This window comes from Crinia signifera, chromosome 5 (assembly GCF_055691185.1).
Source record: "Crinia signifera chromosome 5, ASM5569118v1, whole genome shotgun sequence".
Lineage (NCBI taxonomy): Eukaryota > Metazoa > Chordata > Amphibia > Anura > Myobatrachidae > Crinia > Crinia signifera.
In genome coordinates this window covers 132,152,039-132,168,428 of record NC_139221.1, presented here as the reverse complement: position 1 = coordinate 132,168,428, position 16,390 = coordinate 132,152,039, and the positions used below count along the sequence as shown (strand labels likewise).

The window sequence follows — 16,390 nt, the reverse complement described above, 5'->3', positions numbered from 1 at the left end:
AGGCCTAATTTTTGTTACTCCGTTGCGGCGTTCAGGGAGACGGACAGGGTTGGGGGGGGGGTGCGGGCAGGCGCTGGGGACCCCGGGTGACCGCCTACAAGCCTGCGGTGACCCGGGGGAAGCGCTAGAAGCGCGCACCTCTCATGCGCGTGCGTCCCCTTTTCGCTATACAGATGACGGCTGGCGGGGAATCGGGGAATGGCGGCTGGCGTCGCCATCACCATCCCCTGCAAAGATGAGCCATGCCCCATCTGTATATATATGCATGGACTGAATCACGGCACTCCAAGCTTCTTTTTGAAGAAATATCAGGTTTATTTTCAGGCCTGATATTTCTTCAAAAGGAAGCTTGGAGTGCCGTGGTTCAGTCCGTGTATATTCTCTCTAAACACAGGCACCCAGCAAGTATCATATCAAGTGGCTGTTCGTTATATATATATATATATATATGCTGAAATATCTGTATAGAATGAAATACAGATTTGTTTCCCATGTATGTTTGTAACGTAGTTTATTCTCTGCTCCCCCTGGAATAGAGTGTTCAGTGATGATAGTAAAACAAACCCGATGCTTACCACAGGGCAATGCTCTTAAACTGTGTGAATAAACATTTTGCTATAAATTATCATCCTCCAAAACTGGAATTTTATCCACTGTACACAGCGATTTCCTAGCCTCAAAGGGAAGTCATTTATTTAAATGTACTTTCTCTATATTATAGTTATGCTAATGCTAACTTCACCTTAGATTCGTATTCCGACACAGCAGTTTACAGCTGAAAATAGTAGAAATTCTGGGCATTATATAAATCAATAAACTGTTACATAAGTGTGTTTTTTGCTTAGCACAGGTCTAAGAAAGTTGAGAGAGAAACAGTGTGTCTTGCAATGCAGGAAAGCTGCGAGGACCAGTTTGAGATAGACGCTTAATAGAAAGAAATGGTTGTAAAAACAACCTATTAGGCGCTTGTGATGGGATGTATTTGTGGAGCTGCTACTAAAAAAGGGGATGAGAGTCCCTTAAACAAAAATAAAAAATACACAAAGGTAGTAGCACTAGACAGTAATACATTTAAAAATACAAATTTATTAATGATATATAAATGGCATAAAAAAGCACAATCAATTGGAACATGGAAAGCACAGGCACCTAAATTTCTTGGCTACCTAATAGGAGGATCCATTCCTATTATACCGCCATTACTCCTTAAAGAAATTCCGGATAAAACAATCATGTCTGTTTGATCTGGAGAAGTGTTGTATAGTTATTACAATGGATGTCCAAGTGAAGAATTTAATCCTTATTTAGGAAAGCATAACAGCAAAGTTCTTCAAGTGGAAATGTGATTGAATAATTTTGTAAAGTTCTATATAATAACAGGTTTTTGATGGTGAACTCTGGTGGCGGCTGGTCTGGAACCAAGTGGTAGAATAGGTAGCAGGAAGGTAGCCAATGGGCTTTATTTATCAAAGTTAATAATGCTGTACTTGGCTACAGCGAAATGCGTCACCTCAAGGTGTTTGTACACCTTGACAAAGGGGTATACAGTCCCCGAAACGTCGGTCATCTCAATTAAAACACTTGTTGTTAAATCCGCGGATTGCCACTGCTTGCTTGGAGATCTCTCTCTCACTCACTCTCTCTCTCTCTCTCTATATATATATATATATATATATATATATATTATACATACATACTCATGATCAAAATGACAGGCATTGCGATTTCCCGTAAACTTTTGTAGCATGCGCAAAGTAAGCTGGAGACCATAAGGCAAAGTGCAGTGTGGCAAACATCATTGTTGCCTCGCTCCAAAAAGGGCAGAATGAGCAAGACCATGATCAAAGACCAAATCTATGCTCATTGTCTTTTGCAACTCGAAGGATGTGGTCCACAAGGAATTTCGACCTACTGACCAAACTGCCAATGACACATTTTACACGGGAGTACTCAATCGCTTGAGAAACAGGGGCCCCCACGTCCGCAAGGAGATTGCCACTACCTAGGTCTTCCATCAAGACAATGCACCGAGTCACAGATTACTGGAAATGAGGGAGTTTTTAGCCAAGTACAATGTAACAATGCTGCCTCAAACCCCTACAGTCTAGATCTGGCGACAGTTGAAACGTAGACTAGAAAAGGTGGAAGTTGCCGCAACAAGGGCATTCAAGGAGAGTTTGGGTTAATGCCTTCCAGGAGGAGTGTCAAGCTTGGCAGACACGCTGGCAACAGTGTATTGATACTCAAGGGTCATACTTTGAACATTATTAACTCTATCTATCTGAAAATTCAATAAATAGATTTTCCTGGATTTAGTCTCATTACTTTCTGGACCGAACCTGTAATATCATTACAGTCTCTGTTAATGTAATGGTCAAGTGTCCAAATTAATTTTTGTTCATATAGTTTGTGTGTGTATATCACATATATACATAAAAACAAGCGAGCGCAGGCACACACACTAGCTTTTTTTCTTCTTCTTTTGAAATTTGCATCACGTACTGACTTAAAATTGCATATTTCACTTCAGATAACATGTGTGCAGTGGGTCCATATCCACTCCTACTTACTTTCTAAACTATTCCTTCAACAAAAGTGCTCTTCTCGCCCTTTCATTTGGAACATGGTATTTATAGACTTTGACTGATGATATAATATGAAAGAATTTGTTGAAAGAGTTTCTGCTTATACCTGCCCAATACTGCAAAACAAACACAATTGCTTCTGTGCACTAATGCTCTGAATATTGTAGGATGAATTATTGGAACACAGCCTGGTAGCTTTATTGGCAAAACAAAAATCTAAATGTGACTTACCAGAGACATAATGTCTGATATCACAAGAACGATGAGAAACAGACTGAAAGAAACAAAGTTAAATATTATTTCAACATACTGTACTGCAGAGGAAAACAAAATCATGTTTAAATATATTGTAGTATCTTTACACATTGTACAGTACTTCTATAGATGCAAAGAGAGAAGTGATAGCTGATGTGCGACTTCACAGATCAAGTAAATATCAAATGACTGCGCGCACGTACTGAATGTAGCACGCATGCACGAGCATCTGCTCGCTGAGCTGCCAGTGTTCGTTGCCCAGCAAGCAGGTAGGCGCTGCCCTGCCAAATCACACCCTCTCGCCCTTATTCCACCCCTGTGCACGGCTGTGAATGCGTATGCAGCTGTGCACACAGTGGGAAAATCATTCACCATCAAAGGGCTCACTCGGCGCTGCAAAGGCCGCGGGGAGTAGGTCACTGATGTCCGCAACGCTCCCAACCAACAGCCGAGAAACACCTGGTGGTACCCCCCCCCAATTCCCTCAGGGGGTCAATCAACCTGCAAGCAGCGAGCCAAGGCTAGTCTTGGCTCGCTGCCTTTGGGCAGGTGGCTCACGTATGTGCACAGCACGCCATGTGCAGTTGTTCAATAATCGCTCGGGATGCGAATTCATAGCCCAAGTGTGTGGGTCTGAATCAGCACCAGAGTTGTGGTTCACTAGCTGGCGGAGGTGCGGGCTGGCAGACCTGAATGCGGGAGCATCTCACACGCTCGTGCATCTATAACTTACAGCGCTCGTGAGATGCATGCCCCATTGCAGTATGCCGTGATGAGAGCGGCTCCATCTGTACTCCCATTTGCCTAGACTGGAAAAATGATTTGATGGTTCGGAAATTGCACTGAATTTGCAACATTAGAGGAGAGCAGTATTTTTGCAATTCTCTGTCAAATTTACTCAGGGCAGGTTTTCTTTATGTCTGGGTGGCAGCTAAATACGCACAGTCATCTGTAACTTTGCAGAGAAGTGGTCAGGACTAAATCAGGCCAAAAGATGATAACATTTTCTCAAGTTTTACAAATCATGATACAGATGTGTCTTCATATATCATTGCTGAAATCAAGCCAAACTGCCCCTCACAGGGCGTAGGTCCCTGTAACTTTTCTAACACTGGCCGTCTTTATTGACAAAATTGTGCCTTACAGCAGGTACATGATGCAGCTAGGGCACATTAGGAGACTTTAATGAAGAGTTTGATATATTAAACTCTGTACGTATATTTGAGTTTCTGAATCTGTACACAAAGGCATGTATTCAATGCTCCTATGTCGCCGTAAATAACGGTGAGTGTGCATGTTTTTTGGAGAGTAGTGAACTTTTCTCTCCTATTTTGTGCTTCCCTGTATTCAGCTCTGTTGCTTCTCCAAAAATATTTTGCGAAGCTAACTCAGTACACCCTGCACTTCTCCCCGGTGTTCGCAATGTCTGTTCAATGGGGATTTTAGTGTCTCTCTCAAAAAGTGTATTCAATGCACAAATTGCGAGTCCTGCTGGTTTCTTTTTTTAGAGATGTTCTCCATTTTTCCCTCGGCATCTACAGTATTTTAGGTGAACTGTAAGGTTATCTTTGTTAAAGTTGTTATTTTTTTTGTTTTTTATGGCTTATAAATTAAAAAAAAATGTACTCTAATGTATTTATTGCAAGTGCCATAATGCTTTACTTCTATATTAATTTACTAGCTGACCCGCCCGGCGTTGCCCGGGAAAACCTTGGGGTTTCTTTATTTCCAAAATTGCTGAAAAATGTGATCTTACAATATGCTGTGACAAAGACCTAAGATTGTAATTTGTTATAGATTCCACCATAAGGTTAGAATGTGTTTGCATTGATACTCAATGACGGCAATGAAGTCAGGTGTGGTGTTGTTGTTTAAAACACAACGCTCCTGAGTTGATAACTTGTATGTGTTGATGAATTCCACATCCACTCCTGAGATTTAGCACCTACTGTATGACATATCCTCCAACATCTGAGGGTCAGAAATCGGTACAAAATCAGAAAGGGACATGTCCACACCTCAATTTCTATACTTTCAATGGTACAGTTTCTAGGGTGTGTAATTACAGGCGCTGAGTGCGTGGAGTCCGGGGTGGGCGTTACTTACCCCGCAATAATTAATTAAAAATTCACTGCTCTCTGCCACTGCCACTCCCCTCACCGAGCCTGCCTGCAGCAGTCTCTGAGGTCTGGGGATCTGTAAAGCACATGCACCGAGCATCTCTACCAAACAGTGGGGCAGCCCCTGAGTGTGGGAGCAGGTCCGCGGGCCTGGCCACATGATGTCATAACACAACGCACACTATCCGCACCACTGTAATGCACCACTGGGAATGGGTGCAATGGGCCAAATTCTTCCCTACACCCGCCGGGCCAATCCACTGATCCAGCCATCACAATCATCAATGGATGCATTGATAAGGTTTGGAGTTTAAGAAGTTGAAGAATAAGACTGAGAAAAAGAATTGCCATGTTACAAAGTGTACAATTTACTCAATAAATTGTGCAAAAAATGTAAGTGTACATAGAAGTACAATCAAGAAATGAAAGTAGGATTAAAAAATAAGTTTTGATTCAAACTGATAATTGTTTGGATGGGGTAGGTTGTGAAACAAATCTATAGGTGGGGGTATGGATATTGTGGGCATAATTGGTGTTTGTTACACCTACAGGGGGCCCTCAATTGATGGGATTTTCACTACAGTGTCACGGTCACAGTGTCACCATAGGGGGATTCCCAATTAGGGTCCAGGTGGTCTTTTAGGGACCCTTTACAATCCTGTAGGTCTCTTCTCCTTGAGCTTACAGTCTCCCTTAATGATTGTCAATCACTGAGGGAGACCGTAGGCTCCAGGAGAAGAGACCAACGGGATTGTAAAGGGGTCCCTAAAAGACCAAGAAACAAAAAAGAAAAGGATTGTCTTTGTTGCTGGCGCACTGAAGAAGATAAATTGTGTGTGTTAAAATTTAACTTTTAATAATATCAATAAAAGAAAGCCATTAAGGTGAAATAAGGATTACATACATGACTGACAAAAAACATTGAACAATAATAAAAACACGTGCAGTGTGTGTGTCAAATATGCTGGTGTATTGTGTGGTGTATTGTGTGGTGACACCAGCATATTTGACACACACACTGCACGTGTTTTTATTATTGTTCAATGTTTTTTGTCAGTCATGTATGTAATCCTTATTTCACCTTAATGGCTTTCTTTTATTGATATTATTAAAAGTTAAATTTTAACACACACAATTTATCTTCTTCAGTGCGCCAGCAACAAAGACAATCCTTTTCTTTTTTGTTTCTTGTATGACCACCATTGTCTTTGGCAGCACCCCCAGTTATGTATTAATTGCAATTATAACACGGCAATTTAACATTGGGGACACCCGATCCATTTTCAAATCTATCTTGTGCAGAACTACATCCCCAACCCCTTTCCCCTTATTTATGTATGTCCCTAAAAGACCACCTGAACCCCAATTGGAAATCCCCCTACGGTGACACTGTAGTGAGAATTTCTCATCAACTGGGTGTACCAAACACCAATTATGCCCACAATATCCATACCCCCTCCACCTATAGATTTGTTTCGCAACCCACCGCCATCCAAACAATTATCAGTTTGAATCAGAATTTATTTTTTAATCCTACTTTCATTTCTTGATTGTACTGTACTTCTATGTACACATATTTTTTTCACGATTTATTGAGTAAATTGTACACTATAACGTGAAATCTTCATCTCAGTCTTATTCTTCAACTTCTTACACTCATAACATTCAAACAAATGCATGCAGCGCTCATGCCCATCGACCAAACATTATCTATGAACCAAAAGAGTCTGGGAAACCCTTAAGGCAGAGCAGTGCCTGATATCCAACTGACTAACAGGGTGAGTGCAGTGTACCCACTTTGTATTGATCAATGGGTGCATTGGCCAGGACAAAGATTTCTCAGTGCAACTGGCCGGGGAGCGCAGTGACAGGCTGGAGGACTGGAGAGATGGATATGGGGAACAAAGTAGAAACGGTACATTAGGTACAGTTTTTATTTGCCGGTACAGACGGTTAAATAAACGGCAAATTATTTTTTATGTGTTCTGTGTGTTTGTGTGTGTTGTACTATTTTTGTGTGTGTGTTGTAGTGTATGTGGTTGTGTGTGTTGTATTGTATGTATCTGTCCAATGCGTAAGTGTGTGAGGTGTGCTACGTATATACAGTATGTGTGTGTTGTGTCTTTGTGTATCTGTGCAATGTTTAAGTGTGTGTTTTGTGTGTGTCGTACTGTTTTTTGGGTGTGTGTGGTGAATGTGGGTGTGTGTTGTGCTGTTAGAGGTATGTTATGTGTGTGTGTTGTGTGTATCTGCCCTATGTGTAAGTGCGTAAGAAGTGCTATGTATAAATCTGAGTGTGTGTAGTGTGCTGTGTGTATCTGTGCAATGTTTAAGTGTGTGTTTTGTGTATTGTACTGTTTTTGGGTGTGTGTTGTAGTGAATGTGGGTGTGTGTTGTACTGTGAGTGTTGTGTTGTGTGTATCTGCCGAATGTGTAAGTTTGTGATGTGTGCTACGTATATATGTGTGTGTAGTGTGCTTTGCGTATCCTGGCAATGTTTAAGTGTGTGTGTTCTGTGTGTTTGTTGTACTGTTTTTGGGTGTGTGTTGTAGTGTGTATGGATTTGTATTGTACTGCATGTGGTGTGTTGTGTGTGTGTGTATCTGTCCAATGTGTAAGTGTGTGAGGTGCTCTACGTATAAATGTGTGTGTTGTGTGCTATGTGGTGTACTGTGTGTGTGTGTGTGTACAATGTGTATGTGTGTGTGTGTTGTGTGGTCTATGTATATCCTCAATTATTTCCTAATTGTTTAAAGCCTTCACCATAATGTTAGAATGTGTCATTCATACTCAATGACAGCAATGAAATCAGGTGTGGAGTTGTTCCTTCGCAAACGGTTTCCCAGATCATCAATCTTTTCCCCAGAACATCAATGAAGGAAAACAACTTGGTGTTTTTTTAAATTTCTAAGTGAAATTTCCCAAAAACGGCTTCGAGGTGCACACCACCGGGTCCAGAGGTATCTTGTTGCTGAATTTGGTGTCTCTGAGTGCCAAGGTGTGTCCGCAATGCGTCGGACACGCACACACGCACACACGCACACAGACTCTTCAACTTATTATATAGATTTGGAATTTAATAAGTTATTTTAATGGTAACCAATAAGAAATCATTTTGGAATGCTCCTAGTAATTTCCCATGCTTCCTCTCTTCTTCCTCACCTAACCCCCAAACAGGCTTTTAAACACGCTAAAAAGGGCAAAGAAACAATGCTAAAAGCACAACACAAGGATAAAGGCCAAACAGAACAAAATACACCCGTCTGCACAAACCCAATTAAAATAGTCACACAGCCATTTGTTGTAAAATAAATACTGAACAAAACATTAACCTTTCTAAACCTTTGCAAAAAAATACAAGTCCACAAATGCGAGGAACACGCTGCTAAGATGAACACCCTGCTCAGAAATATCCCAGTCTGACCAGCTCACGTGGAGAGCAGGAGAAAACAGATGTCTCCAGTTACAGCACTCCCATTTGAACTTGCATAATTATGCTAAGTTCGCAAAAGGGGCCGGCGAGCTGGCCACAAGTTGAATACTGAGAAAGTCAGAAATGAGGAGATAAGAAAAAGTGCCGAGCACTTCAGCGAGATCACAGGGACACAGAAAAGTGTACCAAAACAAGTTGTGTTCTGCACAATATACAGACTCAGTCACACACAATATGCAAGTGTGACATATTCAATGGAACAGAAAAGCCAGCTTGTGCACCCTAGTCATACTGCGTATTTTTGCATTTTTAGCAGAAAAGCCGCCTGTCGCTAGCACAGTTGCAAGCTCTCAGTCATCAGACATCTCACACTACATGGAAAACTGAAGCTGAATGTATGAGGAAATATTAGGAGGTATTTAAAGTAACAAAATGTAAGTAAGTACATGCACTAAACGACCAATTAATACCTTTACCATATGGGATGGTCCGCTGTACACACACAGAGACATGCCGATATACAGTATATGCAACATATAGCGGCATGGGTTTTGCTGCAGGGTCAACCTGATATGTCTGTGAATGTCTTGCATACTCCCGCCAATGATTTATGCAGTTATGTTACTTTCTCAAACAGAACAATATCTATTTGTAGTGTGTACCCAGATAAGCCCATATACAATGCATATTCCTCAGCATTTCAGTAAATAAGCTATTTTCAAATTCTACGCATTTCAATTTATGTCCAATTTGTCACAAACAAAGCATCACCCCAAAATGTTTAGGATTTTACAGTATGTACTGTAATGTTATATCATGCATCTTTATTTTTTTTAAATTGACCACAAACATAGTCAGAGAGGGTTCCAAAACATATAGAATGCAAAATAAGCAGAAGAAAAACGCACAATCCATATAACAGACAGGCTACACTGTATATTCTGAAAATAGAATTACCGATAAGGAAAGAGAATGGGTGGATAGCTATTACAGGTAGGGGGCGAGATGCACTATAGTCTGCACCCCCTACGCCGGCTACCACAATGATACGATTGCAGATGCTCTAACATATGCGATTAGTATCGCAAAAGGCAGCTCTTGTGATAAGAGCTGCCCTTTGTGAAGCAGCCAGCGGGGGTGAACGGTTCCCAGCGGCTCCCTTCTCTTCGTCCGTCCCTGGCTGCTGCTGTAGGGCTCTGCCTCCTTCTCCCTGCACGTGGAAGGTGCTAGGGAGAAGAAGGTCACTGGTCCAGGCAGCACAAAAAGAGGCTGCCCGGAAACACAGGTAGGTTGGGGGGGAGTGGTGGGGGTCCATGCAGGGTGGCATGGGATGCGATATGAAGGCCATAGGCTGCTATGGAGCTGGCAATACACCCTGCAACGAAAACCCATTTTCCTGCATACCAAAAGGGTACCACAGGGTTTTTACCACATTTTTCCTTTAGTGCATCCTGCCCATGATGAGAAGTGCCTCAGCAATGATTGCAGGTACTTATAAGAAGCAGTTGGGGGTGGGGGGGGGCAGCTTATTAAAGGGGAACGTGTCTATGCTGCATACACTCCAGGCACTAGGATGCAGAGTCTGCGGGGAGGTGTGACCTCTAACCTAATATGCTATTGCACATATGCAGAGTGCAGCCATCTTTACCGTGCAAGAGTGTATTTCGCACATGAGGTTAGTCATCCAGATACATCCTACTACTCTGTGTATGTTAGCACTGCTGTTAACCCCTGCTTTACCACGGTGTTGCTAATTTTAGCCAGAATGCTGTGATTAATGGTAAAGGACTCTCAGTGTGGCCATCCACCAAGTCACTTTCACATCCTCTGTGCATCTAATGTGTCTACCAACCCAGTAAGCTTTATCAACAACTTCTAAGGAGAGCCAGTAGACAGCCCATGGAGGAGGAGATCACAAATACAGTCAGTGGACCCAGATCAGATGACTGTCTTTCTGGTCATATAGATGAGAGGATTTTCTTTTTTTTCATGATTAGATTTTAATCAAAGAGTTATAAAACAGAAAATAGAAAGGGTATACAGAAGGAAAAGGGGGGGGGTAATAACAAGGTAAACAACAATCAAAAAGCCAAAAAACTGACATACAACTCTATTATTATTATTATACTGTTTAGAGGAATGAAAGCATCATACAATGCTAAACCGTAGGATAAACTCAGAAAGTATCCGAGTTAGTATGACAGGCACATACAGATTACAGAAAGACAAACAAAAAAAAGGGTCTATCAAAATGGGTTATATCAAGGGGACCAATGTAACAAGTGATTTGACTGGTTGCCAGAGTAAACCAAGTTTGCAGTTTCAAATATGTAATGGGATTGGACAGGGCTTTCAACTGCAGCTAAGCTAGGGATGGGGGGAGTGCGCCAACTTTGGGCTATCAGCAATTTAGTAGAGATCAAATCGTTTAGGGAAAGATCACCAGGGCAAATATGTAGGAGGAAAGTTTTAGGTAGTGGGATCAAGCAAAAGCCCAGGACTTTAGATATAAGGATGAATACCTCAATCCAGAGATTAGTAAGGGCTGGACAGGAACAAAATACATGAAATAATGTGCCGACCATATCGCAGGTGCACCAACACATATTGGATTGAGAAGGCCATATAGAATGAAGATGAGCTGGGGTCAAATAGAGATGGTGCAAGAGTTTATATAAATGCTCTACATGTGAAATGCATTTGAACACATGAAAACAGGTATATAGATCTCGCTGCCAGCCTTTAGTGGAGATTGTACAGATCTTTCTCCCAATTTGCTATAACATTTAGTTTGAAGGACAATCATAAAATGAAACCACCTACTTATACCCCCTCGGCTATTGAATAATTTATTTATTTATATTTATTCAATAACCAAGATAAAAGGTTTCAGAAACTAGAACCATTTGTGATCAGATTTTTCCTGTGCTTAGTAATCAGACACCATATAGTAGGCAGAACATGGAAGGGTCATTTTGTTGCATGGGAACCAATACTTGGAAAGGGATAACAAAAAAAAACGGGATAACAAAAAATGACCATAGGTCCTTTTGAACTCTCATGCCTGTGTCCAGAGTCCAATGTGCCACCTAGAGAGATTATATGAAGTAATGAAAGCACGGGAGGGACATTATAGTTTCTCAAAACAGAGGTGAGGTATGCCTGTCTGGCAGGAAGCCCCTTCTTGATATAGGCAAACATGGAAAGTTGGTTCTTAATATCCCCCAGATCCACAACCCTAACACCAGGAGAAACTCCAATGGTGGCTGTAAAGATCCATACACACTGAGCGTTTTTGCTCAGCGCATATGGTCAGCGATGTAGTGAAAATCTCTGGCTGGAATACATGGACCCTGAGCGATTTTCACCTGGCTTATCAATTTTCATGGGAGTGGACAGTATTCTATAGCAGGACGCCATGGAAAGCCATTGACTCATCCGGTAATAGATGCTTTAATCCCTACACAATATAATTTGATATTTTATGGACATTACAGAGGATAAAAGACAAAACAGTAACCCAACCTACAGTATCAAAATGATTCCTCTAATTACTTAACTTCCTATAGGTACATAATAAATTCTACTTTACAACAAAATGTAATACATTGTCACAAGGTTTGACAACATGAAAGAGCCCAGAAAAAAAAGGTTAGTTCCAATTATCATAATTATTGTTATAATATTAAGGACAGATATCACAGATACTTTTGGGAACATCGCATTTATGTTAATAACCTTATGCAGTAAATTATTAAGTTATATGTGGGGGAACCTACAATTTAACTTATTATTTTATTAACTACATCTTTGACTAAACTATTTAAAAAGAAATGATCTCTTCCATAAAGAAAAACAAAAATTGTGTGCATGTATTTGTATGAGTATATTTTTTAAATATCTTCAACACATATTTACAGTACACAAAAAATGTCTGGCTCCAACTAAAGAAGACAAAACAATACTCTTGGATACAGTTTTGTTATGGACATAAACTTATGAAACAGTTTATTGAGTGTAAACAGTAATTTTTCTTTAAGGAGATCTCAAAAGCAAGTTAAACCATATTCGGATTTAATATACATCAATACATATATATTTGTAAGCTAAATTATCAAATGGGATTTTTAAATTTGTAGTTCCACAATGGCTTGGGAGAAGCAGATAATTTCCATGTGTTTGAGAAGAACTAATTAATCATTAATTACAGTATGTGGACAGAAACAAGGCTGAAATGCAACACTTGTAGTCAGTTCTCTATGTGCTCATTTAGAACACAGGCATTAAGGGTAAGATATATTGCCATAGCATTCCGATGTGCAATGTTTTTAAAGCTTCATTGGAAGCTTACATAAAACATTGTATCAGGATAGCAGGCTGTAAAAGATTCTAACCTGTAACCTCAATCTACAAGGGCAGGGCCATTTCCTTTGAGATATCTCAGCAGTTGTTAGCAGAATTCTATGTCTACATAATACTACCCTTCATTACTACATGACAACCTGCTGGCAACAGCAGGACTTTTCCAGATCAAACTTTCCTTTTCCTGGCCAGCAAAGCCCTGATCTATCCTGCTTTAACACCTTCAAAAGATATTTGTCTGCCAATGGGCCTGCACATACAGTACATGTAACAGTAAAATACTTTAATGAGCTATCACTGTAAAGAATCATAGATATTACAAGAATATAAATATTGGAACTTTTGTTCCATTTAAAACTAAGTTATGAATCTGTGAGTTGTCAGAATAGAGAGCACAGGAAAACTTTGGTCGGCACCTAGTACCATCGATTGGCTTTACTCTCTCGAAGCAGACAGAGTAAGTCTAGACTAAAGTAAGTCTGATGATGTCAGCGGCCCTCCCTCCCAGCAGCTGTGTAATGCCTGCGTTATCCGGGACACTCCTGGAAAATGCTGCGTTACGGCGCAAAACGCCCGCAGAGTGTCATTCACCCTGTGGGCAACCTGTGCGCAGGCTCCATTTGCATGAATGGCTCGCACGGTTGCTGATTACTGAAGGACCGAGCATGCACATAGTACCCTGCATCCCAATCTCAATTGGGCCCTTAGATCCCAGACACATGATTTCCTAGTATTTATTTATTAACAGTTTCCTATATAGTGCACACATAGGCCCTTATTCAGATCTGATCGCGGTACTAAATTGTTCTCAAAATTAGCAAAACCATGTGCATTGCAGGTGGGGCAGATGTAACATGTATAGGGAGAGTTAGTTTTGTGTGAGTTATTTTGTTTCTGTGCAGAGTAAATACTGGCTGCATTATTTTTACACTGCAATTTAGATTTCAGTTTCAACACACCCCACCCAAATTTAACTCTCTCTGCACATGTTACATCTGCCACATCCGGCAGTGCACCTGGTTTTGGCCATTTTGAGAAAAAATTTGTACTGTGATCAGATCTGAATAAGGGCCATATTCCGCAGCGGTTTACAGGGAATATTTGGATATTCACATTAGTCCCTGCCCCAGTGGAGCTTACAATTAATATTCCCTACCAAATATACACACAGACACATTCATTCTAGGGTTAATATTTTGATGAAAGCCAATTAAGCTACAGTACCAGTATATTTTTGGATTGTGGGAGGAAACCATAGTACCCAAAGCAAAACCTCCCAGTGTGCACAGGGAAGCGATGACAGGGTGGATGGCTTTCCATAGCGTCCACCCTAGGAAAATCCTTAAAATGGGCAAAACATGCTCAGTGTTTTTGCACTGGGCTTTTTTCCAGCCCAGTGATTTTCCCCATCATCGGTCACCATACATGCTGGGCAAAATCGCCCAGTGTGTATGAACCTTAAGTCATTTAATAAAGACTGACGTCAGCTCCTCAGTTTTACTGCTTCAAGAACATGAACATGTTGAAATACTTTATTAATTTCTATCTTGATAATTCAATAATTTACTCTTAAAATCGCCATCTAACGCCCAAGTGCCAGAGAATTGCATTTGCTTTAGAGGTGCAGCATTTGAAGTCAAGCTAGCTTAAGAGTATTAGTTTATCAATAACTAGAGAGAAAAAGCTTATGCCTTGCAGATGAAGAAGAAAAATAAACAATACAATTTACTAAATAAAACGGATTAATACTTATAATTAATTGGGGACTATTGCTGTATTACCTTTTAGAGGAGATCTGTGCTGAGATCTGAACGGTTTTAAAAGAGCACATCACCAAGATGAAAGGGATGAGAATCTGCAAAACACAAGGCTTAGAGTTAGAGGACAAATCTTCTCAGGGCTTTATCACTGGGGCCGACAATATAGACTCTAGTCACTGAATGGCACAGCAAATTCTCTTTACTCTACATGAATAATTGTGTGTATTAGAAGTTCTCCAAATTAATACTGTCCTTCTTCAATATATAATTATAAGTTACACAGACACCAAACTGAACACCGGAATATAAGCGCTTTGTACGCTCTGATTAATGCATGAAAAGATGCAATTTGTGGCTTAGGGAAAGTTTGCATTACATTCATAAGGTATGAGACACATGCCAAGGAAAACCTCTTCTCCGAATCCTTCAGTCAAGGCCTTATTAATCTCAGGGTACATTTCTATATTATACAGTATTCTCTTATCAATTTGAAAGAAATAATATTATATTTAAAAAAAGAAATGTTAGATGACATGATTGTAGAAAGTAGCTATAAACTTTGGTAGATGTGTTATTGCAAGAGAAAAGAAGTAATTAAAGCTAAAAGATGAATGAGATTTGTAAAGGTGCATCAAGAAATGAGACTGTGGTTAAGAAGCCACTGTGGCCAATTACTATATCTATTTTCATTTCATTTATATAATGTGGCACAGCCCTTAAAATCTGTAAATGTGTTCCTTTAATTATTATTTTATTTTTGCGAAAACCAATTATTGGAAATTATACTAGAGAATGTATATGGCAAAAAGCAAAGTTTTATGTGCAAAAATACAGCAATACATTAAACACAGACCTCATGTTTATATTAGTACAAAGGGTCAGTTTAGATTTCTTAAAACTTAAAAGATGTCTGTTTGCTTATGTGCAAATATGCTACTGCATAATAATCTTAGGATTCAATGATTTGATGCATCCACAACAATTCTATAATAATCAGCTAAAAATAACTGCAGGTCTTATGCAGCTATGTAATTTGCAACTAAAAAAAGAGACATCTGAAAGGGTATGCCTCACTTGCATTGGATCACCCCTACTGTACTTGCATACAGCCGTGTCATCATAAAGATCACAGATGCACCTAGACACAATATGCAACGTAGCGAGAGATGCTTATCGTGAGTTAGCTGACAGGTATTGTGCAACTTATTAGTGTCAGATGTCTTTCTATATCAAAAATGCATCTTATTTGCATAAAATCTTTATGTGAATAAAATGCACAAGTAGATTATGCGGATTAATATATGTGTATTCCTATATTTTGTGTGCAATCACGCCTGTATCTGCATACGAAATGGAACATTATTTTGTTTTCTAGGAAATCAGTAATCAGCAACAGTCTATAAGCCAGGAAAACAATGTAGTATAGCATTTTGTACACAGATACAGCTTCAGTCTCACACAGAATATAGGCATGCAGTATATAATTTTAATCAGCATAAGTTATGCATCATATTTGCATTGTTTTGTGAATGAGACACATTTTAATGGTAAAAAGTTGCACAAAAAAGGGATTTTGTACTTACCATAAATCCTTTTCTCCGAGTCTACAGCTGTCACTGCAGTAACAGTGGGGAATAGAAGGGCGACTACAGGGAGAATGGGCACTTTAAATTGAAATGAGTGTGGCCAACTGTATTCAAATGGCCTGGTCTGGTAGCAAAGGAGTTGCTAGAATCCAGGCACCGAATATTGCTGTGAGCTCCATAACCCTGATCGAGAGAACACCTCCTGCAATGCTCTGGAGTTGAAGGAATGTGTAAGCTATGTAGGGCGCAAGGCCCAACCCTCATTTGGGGTAAAATGCCCCTGTTAACT

At 40.1% G+C, this 16,390-nt stretch overlaps 1 protein-coding gene across 1 annotated transcript in view; it reads right to left on the bottom strand.

Annotated features, from left to right (window-relative positions):
• PIGN (phosphatidylinositol glycan anchor biosynthesis class N) overlaps positions 1–16,390 on the bottom strand; it is a 369,004-nt gene that overhangs the window by 36,439 nt on the left and 316,175 nt on the right. Inside the window, exons 27-28 of the mRNA XM_083188060.1 lie at positions 14,537–14,610; positions 2,817–2,859 (exon numbers count right to left, since the gene is read on the bottom strand). Coding sequence (XP_083044186.1) covers positions 2,817–2,859; positions 14,537–14,610 — 117 coding nt within the window. The remainder of the gene's footprint in view (positions 1–2,816; positions 2,860–14,536; positions 14,611–16,390) is intronic.